This window comes from Meriones unguiculatus, chromosome 8 (assembly GCF_030254825.1).
Source record: "Meriones unguiculatus strain TT.TT164.6M chromosome 8, Bangor_MerUng_6.1, whole genome shotgun sequence".
Lineage (NCBI taxonomy): Eukaryota > Metazoa > Chordata > Mammalia > Rodentia > Muridae > Meriones > Meriones unguiculatus.
Window position 1 is genome coordinate 97942590 of NC_083356.1, and position 18175 is coordinate 97960764.

At 41.3% G+C, this 18175-nt stretch overlaps 1 protein-coding gene across 1 annotated transcript in view; it reads left to right on the top strand.

Moving 5' to 3' along the window:
* The first annotated feature begins 399 nt into the window (after positions 1–399).
* Galnt5 (polypeptide N-acetylgalactosaminyltransferase 5) overlaps positions 400–18175 on the top strand; it is a 49010-nt gene continuing 31234 nt past the window's right edge. The window contains exon 1 of the mRNA XM_021639285.2: positions 400–2280. Coding sequence (XP_021494960.1) covers positions 881–2280 — 1400 coding nt within the window. The 5' untranslated portion in view covers positions 400–880. The remainder of the gene's footprint in view (positions 2281–18175) is intronic.

An 18175-nucleotide genomic window follows, 5' to 3' on the forward strand; every position in this document is an offset into this window, starting at 1 on the left:
TTGTGTCTAAGAATGAAAAAAAAAAAGTGAACTAGTGTTAAAAGATTATCTAACTTACAAAGAGATATTTTTGTACCTGTTGGTGGAACCTTCTGAATAGGTAAACACCTCTCTCCGGCAATCGGGCTATAAGATGCTTAAAGCCATTAACCTCTTGAAGCTGAAACATTGAGGTCAAGAATTAATTCCTCCAGCAGAGCCCTGAAGCATCTGGGTACCACAGGGTTAATGAGTAGGAGTGGGGTAGGTGGGGTTACAAACCATGCCCTCTAAGTTAGTTTGCTTTCTGTTTAATTGCCCTTAAAACACACACACTCACACAGAGCAGAAGGTGAGAGCTGAATGAAGTTTGCTGGGTAATGGCTTGAAATGTTTTCCTTCTGAGAAGTGGTGTTGAGTTACAGCATGCAGGGAACTGGGAGGAGAGAAGCGGCAGCTGGCAGCCCCATCCTAGCCCCACCTTTTCTTGGGCTTGAAAGAAGGTGGATGTGGGCTCTCCGAGACAAGGAGACAAGATGCAGTGAACTATCTTACAGCTGACTGCTCTCAGAGTCACCTGGAGCCAGTGTTTACTAGGGTTTAGCCAGGGCCAGTGAGCAGGCACAAATGCTTTGCTGTGAAATGCCACGCAGGCAGAGAGTGACAGGCAGTCAGTAAGAGCAGAGCTTTTCCCCCTTGGAAGGCTGTTTCCTGCTAGGTTCAGAAGCAAGGGGGCCTTGCTTCTCCTACTGCTGCTGCTGCTGCTGCTGCTGCTGCTGCTGCTGCTGCTGCTGCTGCTGCTGCTGCTGCTGCTGCTGCTGCTGCTGCTGCCTCAACTCGTTTTCCATTCCAGGTAAGCAGACTCAGAAGGAGGGCAGGCTGCAAGGCAAGCCTTTGTAAGATGAACAAGATCCGAAAGTTTTTCCGAGGAAGTGGGCGAGTCTTGGCATTTATATTTGTAGCTTCTGTCATCTGGCTGCTCTTTGACATGGCAGCTCTCCGCCTCTCATTTAGCGAGATCAACACAGGGATACTCAAAGAAGATATCCTGAAGAGGGAACATACAGGATTCAGGGTCCAGCCAGACCAAATGAAGATCTTTCATAACAGCATCAGAGGGATGAGGCTGCCCCGGAATGGAATGTGGGGCAAGGAGAACTTTAGAAAGGCTGACGACCATGTACTCAGGGTTGAAGAGAACACGAACCAAGTTCAGATGAATGAGAAAATGCAGATCCGCCTGGGAAGGGGGAAAGCAGTGCCACTGTGGCATCTCGCACATCTACAAACCCTTCCAGTGACTCTTCCCATGCAGAAGACTGTAGGGAGAGACAGCAAGCCTGCTGTCTTCTCCCAGCACAGGATGTCCAAGCAAACAACGTTCACAGCATCAAGAGGAATTCCATTGACCAAAATATCACAACACACAGAAACTTTCGATAAGAAACAAGAGGCCCCAAAGAATGATAATCTCAGCAATGATTCATCAAAGCAAGCATCTGAAAGGGCCCCGAATGTGACCATCAGCATCAGGACTGACAGACCAAAGCAGCACTCACAGACAGTGACAAAATCGAGGACACGCTTTGCCAGCCCACCAATCCTGAAGTCTGGGGAAGCCACAGCCATAAAGAAAACTGAGGCTCAGAGTGAAGAACTGAAACAAGAAGCCTACAGAGTGCTGCCTCTTTTTAAGTTCATTGCTAATACAGGACATTTCAAGAAGCAATCAATGAATGAGACACAATTGGGAGGCTTTCCAGAAGATGATGAGGCCAAAGTAGCACCAGGGAAGAAACTTAATTTCTCTGAAAGCCATGTTGTCATTATAACCAAAGACGAAGACCTGAAGACAGATACCAAAAAGGTGCCTAATTCTAAAATCCAGACTGTCTTTCCTAAATCTCTGGGTGAAAGCCAAGGTAAACACATCCCTAGGAATCAAAGCAAGACATCTTCCTCTCCACTAGCTCTACAGAGAGTAGGGTCTCAAGCCAAGCCTGCTTTAGCTGGGGGACCCCGTGCAGTAAGAAGCAACCTGACAGCCAAAGCCGAGACTTTGGGACACCAGCAAAGCCTTGCAAATAGCACTGAAAACCCTGGAAGGCACCGTGTGTTGAAAATCGATAGGACCCTTTCTCCAAGGGATCCCAATGCTCCAGGTCAGTTTGGACGCCCTGTGGTGGTTCCCCCTGGAAAGAAGAAGGAGGCTGAGCGGAGATGGAAAGAAGGAAACTTCAATGTCTACCTCAGTGACTTGATTCCAGTGGACAGAGCCATTGAAGACACACGGCCTGCTGGGTAAGATCCATTTCTCTTCTCTTTACTTGAGCTAAGTATTGAGCTCTCGTATAGAAGGGTTTCATTGCAATTTAATTTTGTATGAATTTTGGCCACCTAGAGAATTAATTTTACAGTAATTATTTCATGATAGCTAAATGGCCTACCACGCACACAGAGGAAAATCGTGGTATCAGAGATCCACTATGCTGTCTTTCTGTGTTCCCATCTCAGGTCCCCTCCTTAGGTTGCATTTTCTTCCCTATGTCAAAAATCAGTTGGAATAGAGGAATTTTTTCCTGATAATCTATTTCTAAGAAGTAAAATGTAAATCATAATTCCATTCATAACAGTGACAGTGGAGTCAAGCATCATGTTGGAAATTTTCCTTGTGTACAAACTTGTCAGGAGTGTATCTGGGAAATGTTGGTATGGACACTAATAGGGGGTTTCTGAAGTCTCCCTGAAATTAAATCTTAATATCTGAACAATCGTAAGTAATGATGACTTGGACAAGCAAAGAAATGATTGTTCTCTAAAGCTAAAAGTCCTTTTGTTGGTGAGAATAATAGACATTTGTGCATTCTGTCACGTGGAGCAGTAGTGCTTGGAAGAGTCTATCGACAACAACAAGGAAACAGTTGTAGGAGTGTCAAGAGCATGCTACCCGTAATCATGCTCGCAGAGTTTCTGTATTTACAGGAGTCTACAAATGTGGACGTGAACTTCAAGAGCCTGAGAAAGGAGGGGGCTGGCATTATGAGTCGACTTAATAGATGAGGGCACTCATAATTAGTGCCTTTCTCACACTTCATATTAGAAGTGTATCATGTGTACATCGCAGCGCACCTCTGAAGCTTTCCAACGAACCCTGGTGATCTAGTTCTTCAAACAAGTTCCTTAAGTTCCTCACCAGAAGGGGTTTAAGTCACAGACATGACACAAATGCAGTTTCTGACTCTCTTTTGTGCATTTATGAGCAAGGGTACTTGTAGCCATATGATCATTACCCACTAATTAATACTAGTTTCGTAAGCCAAGCCAGCCTGGAAGCTGGAATCCACAAATGGTAAGATTGAGTCTTTGAGCATGTGTGCTATATTAACAATGGGTTTCTTTGGCTTCTTTAGAAGTTTTTGTTTTTTTTTTTTTTTTGAACCTAGGGAATTGGGGCAAGGTTTTAGACAAGATTTTCAGAAAGAAGGCATGCACAAGGGTAGGAAGAGGAGTGTCTTTATTGTGATGTCAGCTGTGAAGAAGACGATTCAGTCTCTGAGCCATTGCTACACAGCTATTGGCCATGTACCACCGGCCAGTCTAGACTGTCTTTCCTAAATCATCAAATCGATGATGCATCCTCAGAGAACACGGTAGAATTCCCAGAGAAGGAAACTGAGGTCCTAGGAACTTAAATTGTCTCACTAACCTGCTTCTTTGAAGAGAAGTGATTAAAATTCACACTCGGGATTCTCCTCCTCTCTCCTGTGTCTTGTGTATTAGCTTCAAAAAGGATTCTAAAAATGTTAGACCAGCTATAACCTGAAGTCCTACATGTCACAGTATTGTACACTAACTACAGCGTTGCACAAGGACTGTGGGAAAATACAGTCTCTCTGAGGCAACTTAAAGTGTTCCCCAGGTTGCCCATTAGGTTGCTACCAGCCTTTGGAAGAGTCAGGCTTGGCACAGGAGCACGGGATACAGCTCCAAGGAGAAGAAAAAGCCAGCCATGTGAGGTTGAAAGTAAATACTAATGCTACCAGCCAGCTGATTTATGGAAGGCCCCTCACCTCCCAGAGCTAGTTAATTTATGATTCAGTTTGGGAAGTGGAGTCCCGCAGCCCAGGAAGGTTACAATTGGACTCTGTCTTCTGGAGGAGATTGTTCGGCCGTTGTTCTGAAAGTGACACGTGTGCTTGAGATGGTGAGTCAGAAAGCACACAGCCAAGTCCCTTCCCTCCTGCCACACAAACCACCTTGGCTAAATATAGGCGTGAGCCTCTGGGAAGGATGCCTGGCTGGTGCCCTGGGCCCAACCCCAATCCAATGGAAGCCTACATGTGAGACTCCAGAGGATTTCTGGCCCTTTGGTGGTACTCTTCCTTAATGGAGGATACATCATTTTTCTTTTCTTTCACTCAAACATTAAGTAAACTTTAAGCAAATCATGTGTTCTCATGAATATGTTTGGAAGAAAATACAAATACCTGTTTTCAGGAAGGCAAAATTTGGAACAAGGGTATTTTGCTGCAGTTTTTTTTTTCCTTACGCTTTGATAGTTCTTTTCAGCTTTGATAAAAAAAAATATCTGAAATGTCTGACTCATGCATATAATAATATTTAATGAATTTTAGTCATCTTCAGAAAATTATTATAAAATATTGTTAGAAAATATGTGCATTATAAGCCTGTGTCTGTGGGGAGGGTGCTATGAGAAACAGGCCTTGTAATTAGCTGAACTGCAGACCACCGTAATCTTCGAATTTCAAAACTTTAGGACTAGTTCCCAGAAGTTTGTATTTTAAAACAAAACTGCTCTTATAGATTAGTTAACACAGTAAGTGCCATATCATAACTTTCTGTTGAATACAGATTGAAAAGGGATTAAAAGCATGGATTTGTGATCATCCGTTTGATTTCATTTCCCTGAGTACAGGAAATAACTAGTTTCTAGTTATCTTCTTGAGGCTAAATTAACTGATATGCTAAGTCAAGGTTGATGTTGACTAGAAGAGACAGAGTTGCCAGGACAACATCTCCTATTTCAGCCTTAAAATAAGACTTTATTTTTCCAAACCAACTCTTCCAGTCTTTTCCTTCTATATTCCAGAGAAATAGCTCCAGGGTGCTACATGATCTCACGGTCTTCTCCAAAAACCAAGGACCCCTCTCTGCCACCATCATTGCTCATACTGAGTTCTCAGGGCTGTCTACCATTCTCCTCTTGGGAGTGGATATCTCGTCTGGTGTGCACGCTCGCTGGTTCATTTCACTGACTCGGGGTCTCTTCAAGAACCCACAGCTTCCTTACACAGAGAGTCATCTCGCCCTGGGGAAGGTGGTTCTGTTTCCTCAGTACTGAGATTATAGGCACCCACCACGTGGTGCATCCTGGGAGTCCGTGTTTCTCACCCTCACTCTTGCCCAGTACGTGCTGTACCCACTGAGCCACCTCCCCAGGTCACATGACTGTGCTTTTACACATTATGCTCCTGACCACCCTGTTTATTTTATTAGCTGATTTCTTCACAGTCTTCCTCTGCAATCTGCCTACACGGCCTCACCATTTTCTCCCTCACATGCTAATTCAATATCACCCACAATAGCATTGTAGCATACCTCAGCCTGGGCCATGACAGAGCTGAGTCCACTAAATTCCAATAGTGTTGAATGTCTGCGGCGTCCTTTTGGCTGAAGCACTTTGGCTCCCCACTGACAAGAGCCTTGAGCATCTTTTTGCTCTCGCAGTTGAAGTTCCAAGCTTCTGTAGAAACTGTTTTCAACTTTACTTCATTCTCCCTTGGGGTACAGAATAGAGCTGTGCCTTCCAAAGATAAAGGTTTGCACAGCACTGACTTTAAAAGTATGTTTCTCTGAAATGGGTTTTGAAAACTAATGCTACTGTTAATCAATAAAGAATGAGAAGTATCAATTCAAAAGAAGCTTATGATAATTCACTTCATAAAGTCACAGTTGCTTCTTGATTTTTCACATTGAATATGTGGAGTATATTTTTATTTGGCTTAAGGTAACTATGTCCTGTTTTACACTGAGCTATGAGTTGATTCCTGCTTATTCATTAGCTCATATTTTTGTTCTTTCAGTTTTAATTTTAGTGTTTTGACTTTCAACTGAAGAAATTGTGTTTGTTTAGAATTTTTATTTCAATAAATAAAATAGAATTTCATTTTCCTCTAGAATATTCTCTTATAAAATATGCCTAGAAACAAATGTTCTTTTGATAGTCACTTTAAACTTCCATGTTCAATCTTTTAAAACCCTAATCATTGAAATCCTTGTTCTTAGTTCTTAAAGTGTGTTTGCATCAACACTAATCAACATTCATATGCACTCCACATCATACATACATGTCATACACACACACCTACACATACACACATGCCCACTCAGAAAACCACACACACATACACACATATCCACTCAGAGAACCACACACACATACACATACACACATACTACACACACATACATATACACAAATACTACACACAGCACACAACCACATATAGCACACGCACACAACACACACACATACACACACACTCCACGTATGTGTTGCTAAGCCGAGGTCCTACCTATCAAAAATAGGGCTATTCTACTTGGAAAAGCCTTTGCGGCTGGAGCTCTGGTTAAGATAGAACTCCAAAATTGAACTTAGTTTAAGAGTACCACTTCTTGAATCTTGACTTGGAGAAAAAAAATATATGTAAACTACTTAAAGTAATCTTTGCTGCCAGCATTTAGTTGTCAAAATACAATAGGAGTTGGGGGTGTAGAGATGGATTAGTGGGTGCTCATGTTGCTCTTGTGGAAGACCCAAGTCCACAACCAAGCACCCACTTGACTAACATTATCTGTAACTCAAGTCCTGGGGAGTTGATGGTATCTTGGGACCTACAGGGACACCAGTGCACACATAGTACACACATACACACACACATAGGCAAAACACTCATACATATAAAACAATTTTTTTTCACTTTTTAAAATTTAAATTTATGTTTTATAATTTATTCACTTTACATCCTGATTGTAGCCCCCTGTCTCGTCTCCTCATGGTCTCACTCTGCCCCTCTCATCCTCCCTGTCTCTCTCCCCTAGTACTCAGAAAGACTGAGCCCTCCTCCCCTAACCATCTGACTCCAGCCTATCAATTCTCATCGGGACTGACTGCATCTTCTTTCTCTGTGGGCTGGCAAGGCTGCCCTGCCAGGGAGAAGTGATCAAAGAGCAGGTAACAAAGTCCATGTCAAAGGCAGCCCCTTCTTCCTTTACTAGGGACCCACATGGAGACTGAGCTGCCTATTGGCTACATCTGATCGGGAGCTTTATGTTCTCTCCAATCATGGTCCTCCATTGGTGCGTCCCTCTCCGCAGTCCACCCTGTAACCAGGTTTGTTCGCTTTGTTGGTCTTCTTGTTGAGCTCTTGTCCTCTCCAGGACCTTTTATCCCCCCACTCCGATAAAACTCCCTGCACTCTGCCCAAAGTTTGGCTGCGAATCTCAGCATCTGCTTCAATCACCTGTTGGGTGGAGTCTTTCAAAGGACATCCATGGTGGGCTCCTGTCCTATTCCATCTCTTCAACCACTTCCAGTATCTGTTCCATTTGCCCTTCTGAATGAGAATTAAGCATCCTACCCGGGGTCTTTCTTGTTATTTAGTTTCTTTAGGCATGGTTATCCTGAATTATATGCCTAATATGCGTCTGTACCATGCATGTCGTTCTGCTTCTGGGTTACCTCACTTGGAATGATCTTTTCTAGTTCCATCCATTTGGCTACAAATTTCATGTCCCTGTTGTTAATAGCTGAGTAGTATTCCATTGTGTAAATGTACCAGTTGAGGGACATCTAGGTTGTTTCCAGGCGATGGTTATTATGAATAAAGCTGCTATAAGCACAGTCCTTGTTGTATGGTGGAGCATCTTTTGGGTATATGCCCAGGAGTGGTATAGCCAGATTGATTGCTAAAGTGGTTGTCCAAGCTTTCACTCTCACCAGCAATAGAGGAGGGTTCGCCTTTCTCCACATTCTTGCCAGCATATACTGTCACTTGAGTTTGACTTAGACATAGGTGTAAGGTGATAGGTATACGATGGAATCTCATAGTTGTTTTGGTTTGCATTTTCCTGATGACTAAGGACAGTTAGCATCTCTTTAAGTGCTTCTCAGCCATTTGATATTCTTCTGTTGAGAGTTCTCTGTTTAGCTTGGTAGCCCATTTTTAATTGGATTATTTGGTTTGTTAGTGTTAATTTCTTGAGTTCTTTCTATATTTTGGATATTAGCCCTCTGCTGGATATAGGGTTGATGAAGATATTTTCCCAGTCTGTAGGCTGTTTTGTTCTGTTGATAGTGCCCTTTGCTTTACAAAAGCTTTTCAGTTCCATAAGGTCCCATTTATTAATTGTTGATCTTAGAACCTGTACTATTGGTGTTCTGTTCAGGATCTTGTCTCCTATGCCGATGAGCTCAAGGCTCTTCCCCAATTTTTCTTCTAACATATTTAGTGTGTCTGCTTTTATGTTGAAGTTTTTGATCCACTTGGACGTGAGTTTTGTGCAGCATGATATGGATCTATTTACACATTTCTACAAGTACACATCCAGTTAGACCAGCACCATTTGTTGAAGATGCTCCTTTTTTTCCTTTGTATGGTTTTGGCATCTTTGTCAAAAATCAAGCGTCTGTAGGTCTTTGGGTTTATTTCTGGGTCTTTGATTTCATTCCAGTGATCCATGAGAGTCTGTTTTTATGCCAGCACCGTGCTGTTTCTATTATTGTTCCTATATAGTATAATTTGAGATCAGGAATGGAGATACCTCCTGAAAAGTTTTTATCATACAGAATTGTTTTAGCTATTCTGGATTTTTTTGATTTTTCATATGAAGTTGAGAATTGTTCTTTCCAGGTCTGTAAAGAATTGTGTTGGCATTTTGATGGGATTGCATTGAATCTGTAGATTGCTTTTGGTAAGATGGCTATTTTTACTTTGTTAATCCTGCTGATCCATGAACACGGGAGATCTTTCCATCTTCTGATATTTTTTTTTAATTTTTTTTCAGAGACTTGAAGTTGTTTGTTTTTTTTTTTTTCTTTTCATACAAGACTTGTAGTGACTCTGTTAGAGTTACATAGAGATACCTTATGGATTTTTGTTGTGGTGGTGGTGGTTTAGCTATTGTGAAGTGTGTTGTTTCCCTAATGTCTTTGTCAACCCATTTGTCTTTTGTATACAGGATGGCTACCGATTTTCTTTTGAGTTAATTTTGTATCCAGACACTTTGCTAAAGGTGTTTATCAGGTAGAATTTTGGGGGTCACTTATGTGTACTATCACATCATATGCAAATAGTGATACTTTGACTTCTTTCTTTCCAACTTGTATCCCCCTAATCTCCTTTAGTTGTCTTATTGCTCTAGCTAGGACTTCAAGTACCATATTGAAGAGGTATGGAGAGAGTGGGCAGCCTTGTCTTGGCCCTGATTTCAGTGGAATTTATTTAAGTTTCCATTTAGTTTAATGTCTGTTACAGGTTTGCTGTAAATTGCATTTACTATGTAGGTTGTATTTATGAACTCTTCAAGACTTTTAACATGAATGAGTATTGGATTTTGTCAAATGCTTTTTCAGCACCAAAAGAGATGATCTTTTTTTTTTCTTTCTGTTTGTTCATATGGTAGATTACATTGATGAATTTCCATATAATGAACCACCCCTGCATGCCTGGGATGAAGCATACTTGTGATGGTGGAGGATATTTTTGATGTGTTCTTGGATTCAGTTTCCAAATATGTTATTTTATCTTTGTGTCAATGTTCATAAGGGAAATGGTCTGAAATTCCAATTTTTTGTTGAGTCTTTATTGTTTAGGTATCAAGGTGATTGTGGCCTCATTGACAGTATTTGGTAATGTTCCTTCTGATTCTATTTTGTGTTATAGTTTGAAGAGTATTGGTATTAGCTCTTCTTTGAAGATCTGGTAGACTTCTTTGCTGAAACCATCTGGTCCTGGGCTTTTTTTTTTTTTTGGTTTTGATGACTGCTTCAAATTCCTTACTGCATATAGGACAATTTAATTTGTTGATTTGATCTTGATTCAAATTTGGTCAGTGGAATCTATCAAGAAAATTGGCCATTTCATTTAGATTTTTAATTTTTGTGCTGTATAGGCTTTTGAAGTAAGACCTAATGATTCTTTGGATTTCATTAGTGTCTGTCATTATGTTCTTCTCATTTCCAATTTTGTTGATTTGGACAGTGTTTCTCTGCCTTTTAGTTAGTTTGGCTAAGAGTTTGTCTATCTTGTTGATTTTCTCTAAGAACCAGCTCTTGGTTTTGATGAGTCTTTGAATTATTCTTTTTGTTTCTAACTTACTGATTTCAGCCCTGAGTTTGTTTGTTTACAGCTGTCTACTCCCCCGGGTGTATCTGTTTCCTTTTTTCTATGACTTTCAGGTGTGTCATTAAGTTGCTTGTATGAGATATCTCCAATTTCTTTATTAAGACACTTTATTAAGTGCCTTAATATTAGTGCTATGAACTTTTATTTTAGCACTGCTTTCATTGGGTCCCATAAGTTTGGGTATATTGTGCCTTCATTTTCTTTGAATTCTAGGAAGTCTTTAATTTCTTTCTTTATTTCTTCCCGGACCCAGTTGTCATTGAGTAGAGAGGTGTTCAGTTTCCATGCCTGTGTAAGATTTTTTGTTGTTGTTGTTATTTCTGTTATTGTTGAGGTTCAGCGTTAGTCCATAGTGGTCTGATAAAGTACAAGTGATTATTTAAATCTTCTTGTATCTGTTGAGGCTTGCTTTGTGACATATTATATGGTCAGTTTTGGAGAAGGTCCTATGAGGTACTGAGAAGGTATATTCTGTTGTGTTTAGGTGAAAAGTTCTGTAGATCTATGTTAGGTACATTTGATTTATCACATCTCTTACTGCCATTATTTCTTGGTTTAGCTTCCATTTAACCTGTCCCTTGGTAAGACTGGGATGTTGAAGTCTGCCACTATTTGTGTGTGGGGATCGATGTGTGGTTTAAGTATTATTAATGTTTCTTTTACAAATGTGGGTACCCTTGTACTTGGAGCATAGATTTTCAGAATTGACATGGCATCTTGGTGGAATTTTCCTTTGATGAATATGAAGTGTCCTTCCTCATCTCTTTTGATTCATTTTGATTCAAAGTCTACCTTATCAGATATTAGAATGACTACTCCAGCTTGCTTCTTTGGTCTGTTTGGTTGGAAAATCTCTTTCCAGCCCTTTACTCTCAGGTAATGTCTGTCTTTGTGGCTGAGGTGTGTTTCTTAATGCCACAGAAATATCAGTCCTGTTTATGCGTCCATTTTGTTAGTCTGTGTCTTTTTATTGGAGAGTTGAGTCCAATTGAGACTTTTTATTGAGAGTTGAGAGATATCAATGACCAGTGACTATTACTTCCTTTTATTTTGATGTTGGTAGTGGCAGTATTTATGTGCTTGTCTACTTTTGGTTTTGCTATAGTTATGTATGTCTTGTGTTTGGGAGGGTATAATTTACCTCCTCAGGTGAGAGTTTTCCTTCTAGTATCTTCTGTAGGGCTGGGTTTATGCATAGAAATTGTTTAAATTTGGTTTTGTAGTGAATTTTTTCCATCTATGGTTGAAAGTTTTGCTACTTATAGTGGTCTGGACTGGCATCTGTGGTCTCTTAGGGTTTGCAAGGGTCTGCTCAGGCCCTTTTGGCTTTTGTGTTCAGCTGTGATTCTGATAGGTTTACCATTATATATTACCTGGCCTCTTTCTCTTACAACTTATAATACTTTTCTTTGTTCTGTACATTTAGTATTTTGATTATTATGTGGCAGGATGATTTCTCTTTCTATTTTAAACTGTGTTCTGTCAGCCTCTTGTATGCTTATAGGCATTTCCTTAAGATTGGGAAATTTTTCTTCTATAATTTTGTTGCAAATATTTTTTGGGCTTGAAGCCATGAATCTTCTCTTTCTTCTATTCCTATTATTCTTAGTTTTCGTCTTTTCATTGTGTTCTTGATTTCTTGGATGTTTTATGTCAGAAATTTTTTTGGACTTAATATTTTTTTGATGGATGCATCAATTTCTTCCATGTATCTTCTACACCTGAGATTCTTTTCTCCATCTCTTATATTATTTTGGCTATGCTTAACGTTGTAATTCCTGTTTTATTTTGTAAGTTCTCCCTCTCTGGGATTTCTTCAGTTTGTGCTTTCTTTATTATTTCTATTTTCTTTTTTTAAATTTTATTTATATATTTATTTATTATAATTTATTCGCTTTGTATCCCCACTGTAGCCCTCTCCCTTGTCTCCTCCCAGTACCATCCAACCTCTCTTTTCTCCCCCTATGCCTTTTCCCTAGTCCCATCATAGAGGAAAACCTCCTCCCTTTCTATCTGACCCTAGCTTATCAGATCTCATCAAGATTGGCTGCATCATCTTCCTCTGTGGCCTGGCAAGACTGCAATCCCCAGGGGGAGGTGATCAAATAGCCAAACACTGAGTTCATGTCAGAGACAGCACCTGTACCCCTTACTAGGGAACCCACTTGGAAACTGAGCAGGCTATGGGCTTCCTTTGAACAAGGGCTCTAGGTCCTCGCCATGCATGGTCCTTGGTTGGAGTACCAGTCTCTGCAGATGCTCCTGGGCCCAGGTATTTTGGCTCTGTTGTTCTCCTTGTGGATTTCCTGTCCCCTCCAGGATTTTTTATCTCCCTCTCCTTCCATAAGAATTCTGGCACTCTTCTCAAAATTTAGCTATGAGTCTCAGTATCTCCTTTCTGCTGGGTAGAGTCTTTCAGAGGTCCTCTGTGGAAGGCTTCTGTCCTGTAACTTATCTTCTCTTACTTCCAATGTCTATCCTGACTGCCCTTCTGAATGAAGATTAAGCAACTTCCCTAGGGTTCTCCTTGCTGTTTAGCTTTTTTAGGACTATAGATTTTAGTATGTTTTCCTATATCATATGGCTAATATCTACTTATAAATGTGTATATATCATGTGTCTTTCTGCTTCTGGGATACCTCACTCAGGATGATCTTTTCCATCTTCAGATTTTTAATCATTTTATTGATTTCCTTCAGCTGTTTGCTTTATTTTCCTGCATTTCTTTAAATGATGTGTTCAATACCTTCACCTATTTCTTTGTACTTTCCTTTATTCTTTCAGTGATTTATGTATTTCTTCTCTAAACACCTCAGACTGTTTGACTGTGCTTTTCTGTATTTTGTTAAGGATTTTTGTTCCTTCTGTTATCATTTTCATAAGCATAGATTAGTGTTTTTTTCTAGTGTTGGCATATCCAGGTTTGCTTGTTGTAGCGTTCAGGGGTTGCCATATTGCTCTAGCTTTTGTTGATTGTGTTTTCATGTTCACCTTTAGCCATCTGGTTGTCTCTGTCATTGGCTGATGGATCCTGCTCCTTGATGCAGTTCTTGGGGATTTGGGACGGGCAGGAAGCTAGATGTTCCTGCTGAAGCCCTTTATAGATAAGTGGGAATGATCTCTGACTGGCAGGCACTTCTCAGAGACTTCCCCATGGCTCTCCTCAGATGTGAGATCCTGGGGATCAACTGGTCTCTTCAGGAAGTTGGATACCTTCCTTTTGCCAAGGGAAGTCCTGGGGTCAGATGCCCCCTGTTGGCTCTCTTGCTCAGAGATTAGTGAGCCCAGACACTGTGTTCACTACCCAGTGTTTAGGGAACCTGTGAGCTCAGAGGTCTTGTAGGTCTCCTTAGGGAGACAGGTTGAGTTTGGGAGCAGAGGCTGGGGCTGATTTTGTGGGTCCTGAGCTTCAAGAGGCCCCAGGTTGGAACTTCATTCCTGGGACAGTGATAATGGGTACCCAAGCTTGGAGCAGGAAGTGGCAGTACCAAGAAGGCATCCACTGCATGGGATGGTGAGAGTGGGTACCCAAGGTTGGAGCTGCAAACTCCCAGTACCTGGAAGGTGTCATTATCCTGAGAGTATGGGATTAGGTGGGTGGTCTGAGACTGAGGCCTCACGGGAGGAAACCCAGGAACATGTCCCTGAATTAGCCGTATGATATGAGGTTGGACCCATAGGTTTCCCTCACCATGGGCTTGCCTCTCACCTGGGAAACACAAATGTTGGAATTTTGGGCTCCACAGCACAGCCTGTTGGTTGTTCTGTTCTCACAGCTGTCCTGCTGATCAGAAACAATGCAACTGGTGCGGCCATCTTGAATTTCCTTGAAAAATCTTTTTTAAAAAGCAGTATGTGTCGTGATACCCTCACTCATCTATGTCTGCTGTATCATAACAGTGCTCAACAGTCTGCCTTAGTGCTGGCTGCTCCTACAGAATGCTGTCAAAGTGTCCCATGAAGCTATAAAATCCATCTTTGCTGCCCTAGTCCAGAGCCAGGACTGTCAGCCAATACTTTGGCTCCTTCCTACCAAAATAAGAAGGGTTTTCCTTTGGCAAACATGAAAAGCAAAAGACAGTACTGGGTGCTCATTGGGGCAGCACATATATTAAAAGACAGACTGGGCATTTCCTAGAAAACTGCAAAATTACTGGGGAAAACTTTCTGGTACTTTAATGTTGACTGTAGGATGGTCAAGAAAGCTTCAGCTAAAGGTTTAAAAAAAAAAGAAGGAAGACAGGCAGAGACACAGGACATAGCTGATCATACATCCTCCTAATCCCCAAGATTCTTGAAGATTATCAGGCTGAGAGAAAACGAAATGTTCAAGTCAAATAAATTTAAAGATCTATTTTCATATGTAATGAATATTTGAATTGGTGCAGTGGGGGTGATTTTTGTGGCTGATAGTGATTGGAGAACATCATTTGGAATAGATTGGAGCATCTGTAATATTTCCCAGCCAGAAAAGAAGCCATCAGGGGCAAGGTAAAACATCACCTAAAAGGCTTCTTTTTCAGCATTCCACACCAATGATGCTTCTTCAGTTGTGTGTGTATCTGTGCATGCAACATGTATTTGTGAGCAGACATGTGTCTTTATAAGAGGGCTCTGGGCTCTGTTTCACAATTTTAAAAAAGGTCATATATAAAAGAAAATGAGAGGAAAAAATGTGCTTCAAAGGCCAAAGCTAGACCTTGACATAGCGGTGGTTAAATATGGCCGAGCAGTGGTTAAAGTCTCCACATGCCCCTCTTCATCACATTCACCTCTAACTTGAAAGAGAAGGACAGAGAAGAGAAATATAAAACACCTTTCAGTCATTAATCTGAAGCAGAGAAAGCCATTACATGGGTCCTAATTAGCACACACCTGAGGAATTTGAACCAGATCAGGTGTATCCTCCTAAATCCCTGCCAGCCAGGACACAGAGGTGCCCTTGAGAGAGCACAATTAGTAAGTATAGGACATTGAACCTATCACACAGCCTTCTCAGACATCTAACTGAGGGCCAAGTTCAACAACCAGCCCCATTTTATCAAATTATTGATGTAACATTGCCCTGGGTCCTTCTGTCCCAGAACACAATTTCCTGTTGTGCTCTCTAGCTGACCTGTTCCAACAGAACTTTCCAAACAGGAGACCGATTCGTCGTGACCCCACCCTCAATTTCCCCCATGAAGGAAAAGAAAACTTAAGAAAAATAGCAATGTTTAGAGGCTTTGGTTTGCTTTCTTTCAAAACTAAAAGGAGTTGTTTAGACTTCCCTGGGAAAACATCTATCTTATGCCAAACTCCAGTACCTTTTAAATGGACTTGCCTTGGCCATGTGCAAGAATTGAGATGGAGACTGAATGTTTGCGAAGTTCTTGCCATTTGAATTCTTATTTGTCCTAATTAAAAATGTTCAACGTTGATATGGTCATCGTGACCCCAGCCTGAAGTTCACATTGTGGCAGGTAATTTAAGCAGTGGCCACTGCCTTCATTGCATGTCATACCTTCTAACTGTTGGCCAAGAACCAGCTCACCAGGACAGGCAGCTGGCACTTCTTATCTTTCACGTCTGCTATCTCATTTGGCTGCTACACCAGCCATGAGAACCTGATAAAACATTATATTTCCTTATAAACAAACAAACATACACATACACAGAGATAGAGAGATTCAAGGAAAGACAAGGGCTTATAGCTCAGAAGTGATAGGTTGTATACCAATGCTTATTCTTCTCATTTGACTCACTGGGTAATAATTGCTCTTTACCAGCCAGGTTCTTTCTGACCCCAGCTAGTCTACCTCACAATGTTATCCAGGCCTCCTTAGTTTGTCAAGGTTCTTTGTGAGTGAAAATCTGTCCCTTGCTGAGATTCACAAGGCATGCTTGCTCCGTTTCAGATAGTGATGCATGTATGGGTATGTTTGGTATACATGCAAGTCCATTTTATACTAAGCACCTCAGAGCAGCAGTAAGGTTAAGAACCAGCCTTTTCTGCTTTACTGATGAGAAAACTGTATAAATGTATACAGTACATTATAAAAGGGCTGTAAAAAAGGAACAGACTAGCAGGTTTGAGACCATAAGATCCCTCATCTTCTAATTCGAGTGCTCTTTCTACAAGCACGATACTCTCCTTCTTCTGATTCCTTATAGTCATATGACTTATGGATGAATTAGGACTCCTCTCTTAGCTTCCTTGTACATAGGTCAGAGGTGAGAAAGCAAGTGAGACTAACATTGTGTAGAAAATCTCACCAGAGAATGACACTGGGTGAAAAGTTCAAGGTGACCCCATATGCCAGAGCAGGTGTGCAGAGAGGAGTAACTTGCCCAAGGTCACACACAATGGAGCGGGCAAGAAACAGGGCCCTCATGTGCCCTTTCCCAGTACTATTTTCATCCTAGGACTCCACCATCATAGCTCCTGCCTCCATCCCAATTTCACCCTGACAGCTGCCTGCTCAAAATAGACTATTGTTAAAGTGGCAAGTGCTGGTACTGGTGGGTTGCATTTTTGAGTCTGAGTCCGTTTACTCTGATGACACATACTTGCCTCTGCAACCGCGGCATCGCCGGGCTAAGGGCATTAGTGGCAAGGTGATTTTAATTAAATGTCAACGATCATTTACTCTAAAAAGAACAAAACACAAAAGTAAAATCCTTCTATCACTATACCATCTTATCAGTGGGAGGCAAGAAGGCCCAAATAATTTTAAGGTCTCAGGCAAGAATATTATTCCGGACAGAGCACCTCAGCTGGCCACTCGATTCTCCTGATGCTCCTGAAGATATCAGAGTGTGGGGAATGAAGGGCTCTCAAGGCTCCCAAGGAGGCTGTAGTTGAATTGCAAATAGAAGTTGAAACATATTCTTCCGACCTTCTGTTCAAATCCATAAAGACTGAGATTTGACCCACATGATGCGTTTTGCTTCTGCTGGAATAAAATGAAAAATTCATAGAAATGAAAGAATGTTATCATTCCTTCAGTGTTCTGATTTGAAGCTGTCTGTATTTGATAGGCTCCATTCAAATCAAATCAGTGGCCAAGGACTGAGCACACAGAATCTGGGAAGGTGAACCATCAGCTTTGGAGTCTCTTGATAAGTGAATAAGCACTTGATTGGTTTAGATTAAGGACTGCCTGGGACCGGGCAGTGCTGCATGTCAGAACCTATGAGTCTAGATAGAGAGCGCTTCCTCACAAGGCTTTTCAGGGTGATGTCTGCCCAGTATTTTATATCCATTGTCTCACAAAACCTGCATAGCTGCTGTGTGATGCCTACATCATGATCTTCATCTTAAAAGCAGATGACCTGAGGTTCTGAAGATTATGTGATACTTTGATGCTCATGTCGCCAATTGGTGCCACGCAAAACTAAACTTAGCTCTTCGCTGTCCTTCCACATCCAGAGTCTTTGTCCTACCACAGTCTCTCAGGGTGACAAGGTGGCTCACATTTGAATTCCCCATAATCTGCAGTCATCGGATTGCTACAGCGATCCAAACCTGGGCTCCCCTAAGCAAAAGAGTTTGAGTAATTTCAAGCAGAGAATGGGAATTGTAGATTCTAAAAAACCCAGTTTGGGTAAGAATTGATCATATAGAATAAAGTCTCACATCTTAGTATCAAAAAAAAAAAAAGTTCGCAAAACCAGATATCATGCATGCAGATTAGACGTTGGTGACAGTCCCCTCTCCTGAAGAAGCAGCAGAAATGAAAACTCTGGGTCAGTGAAGAATAATTTGAGGTTGTTTTACACTCAACCGA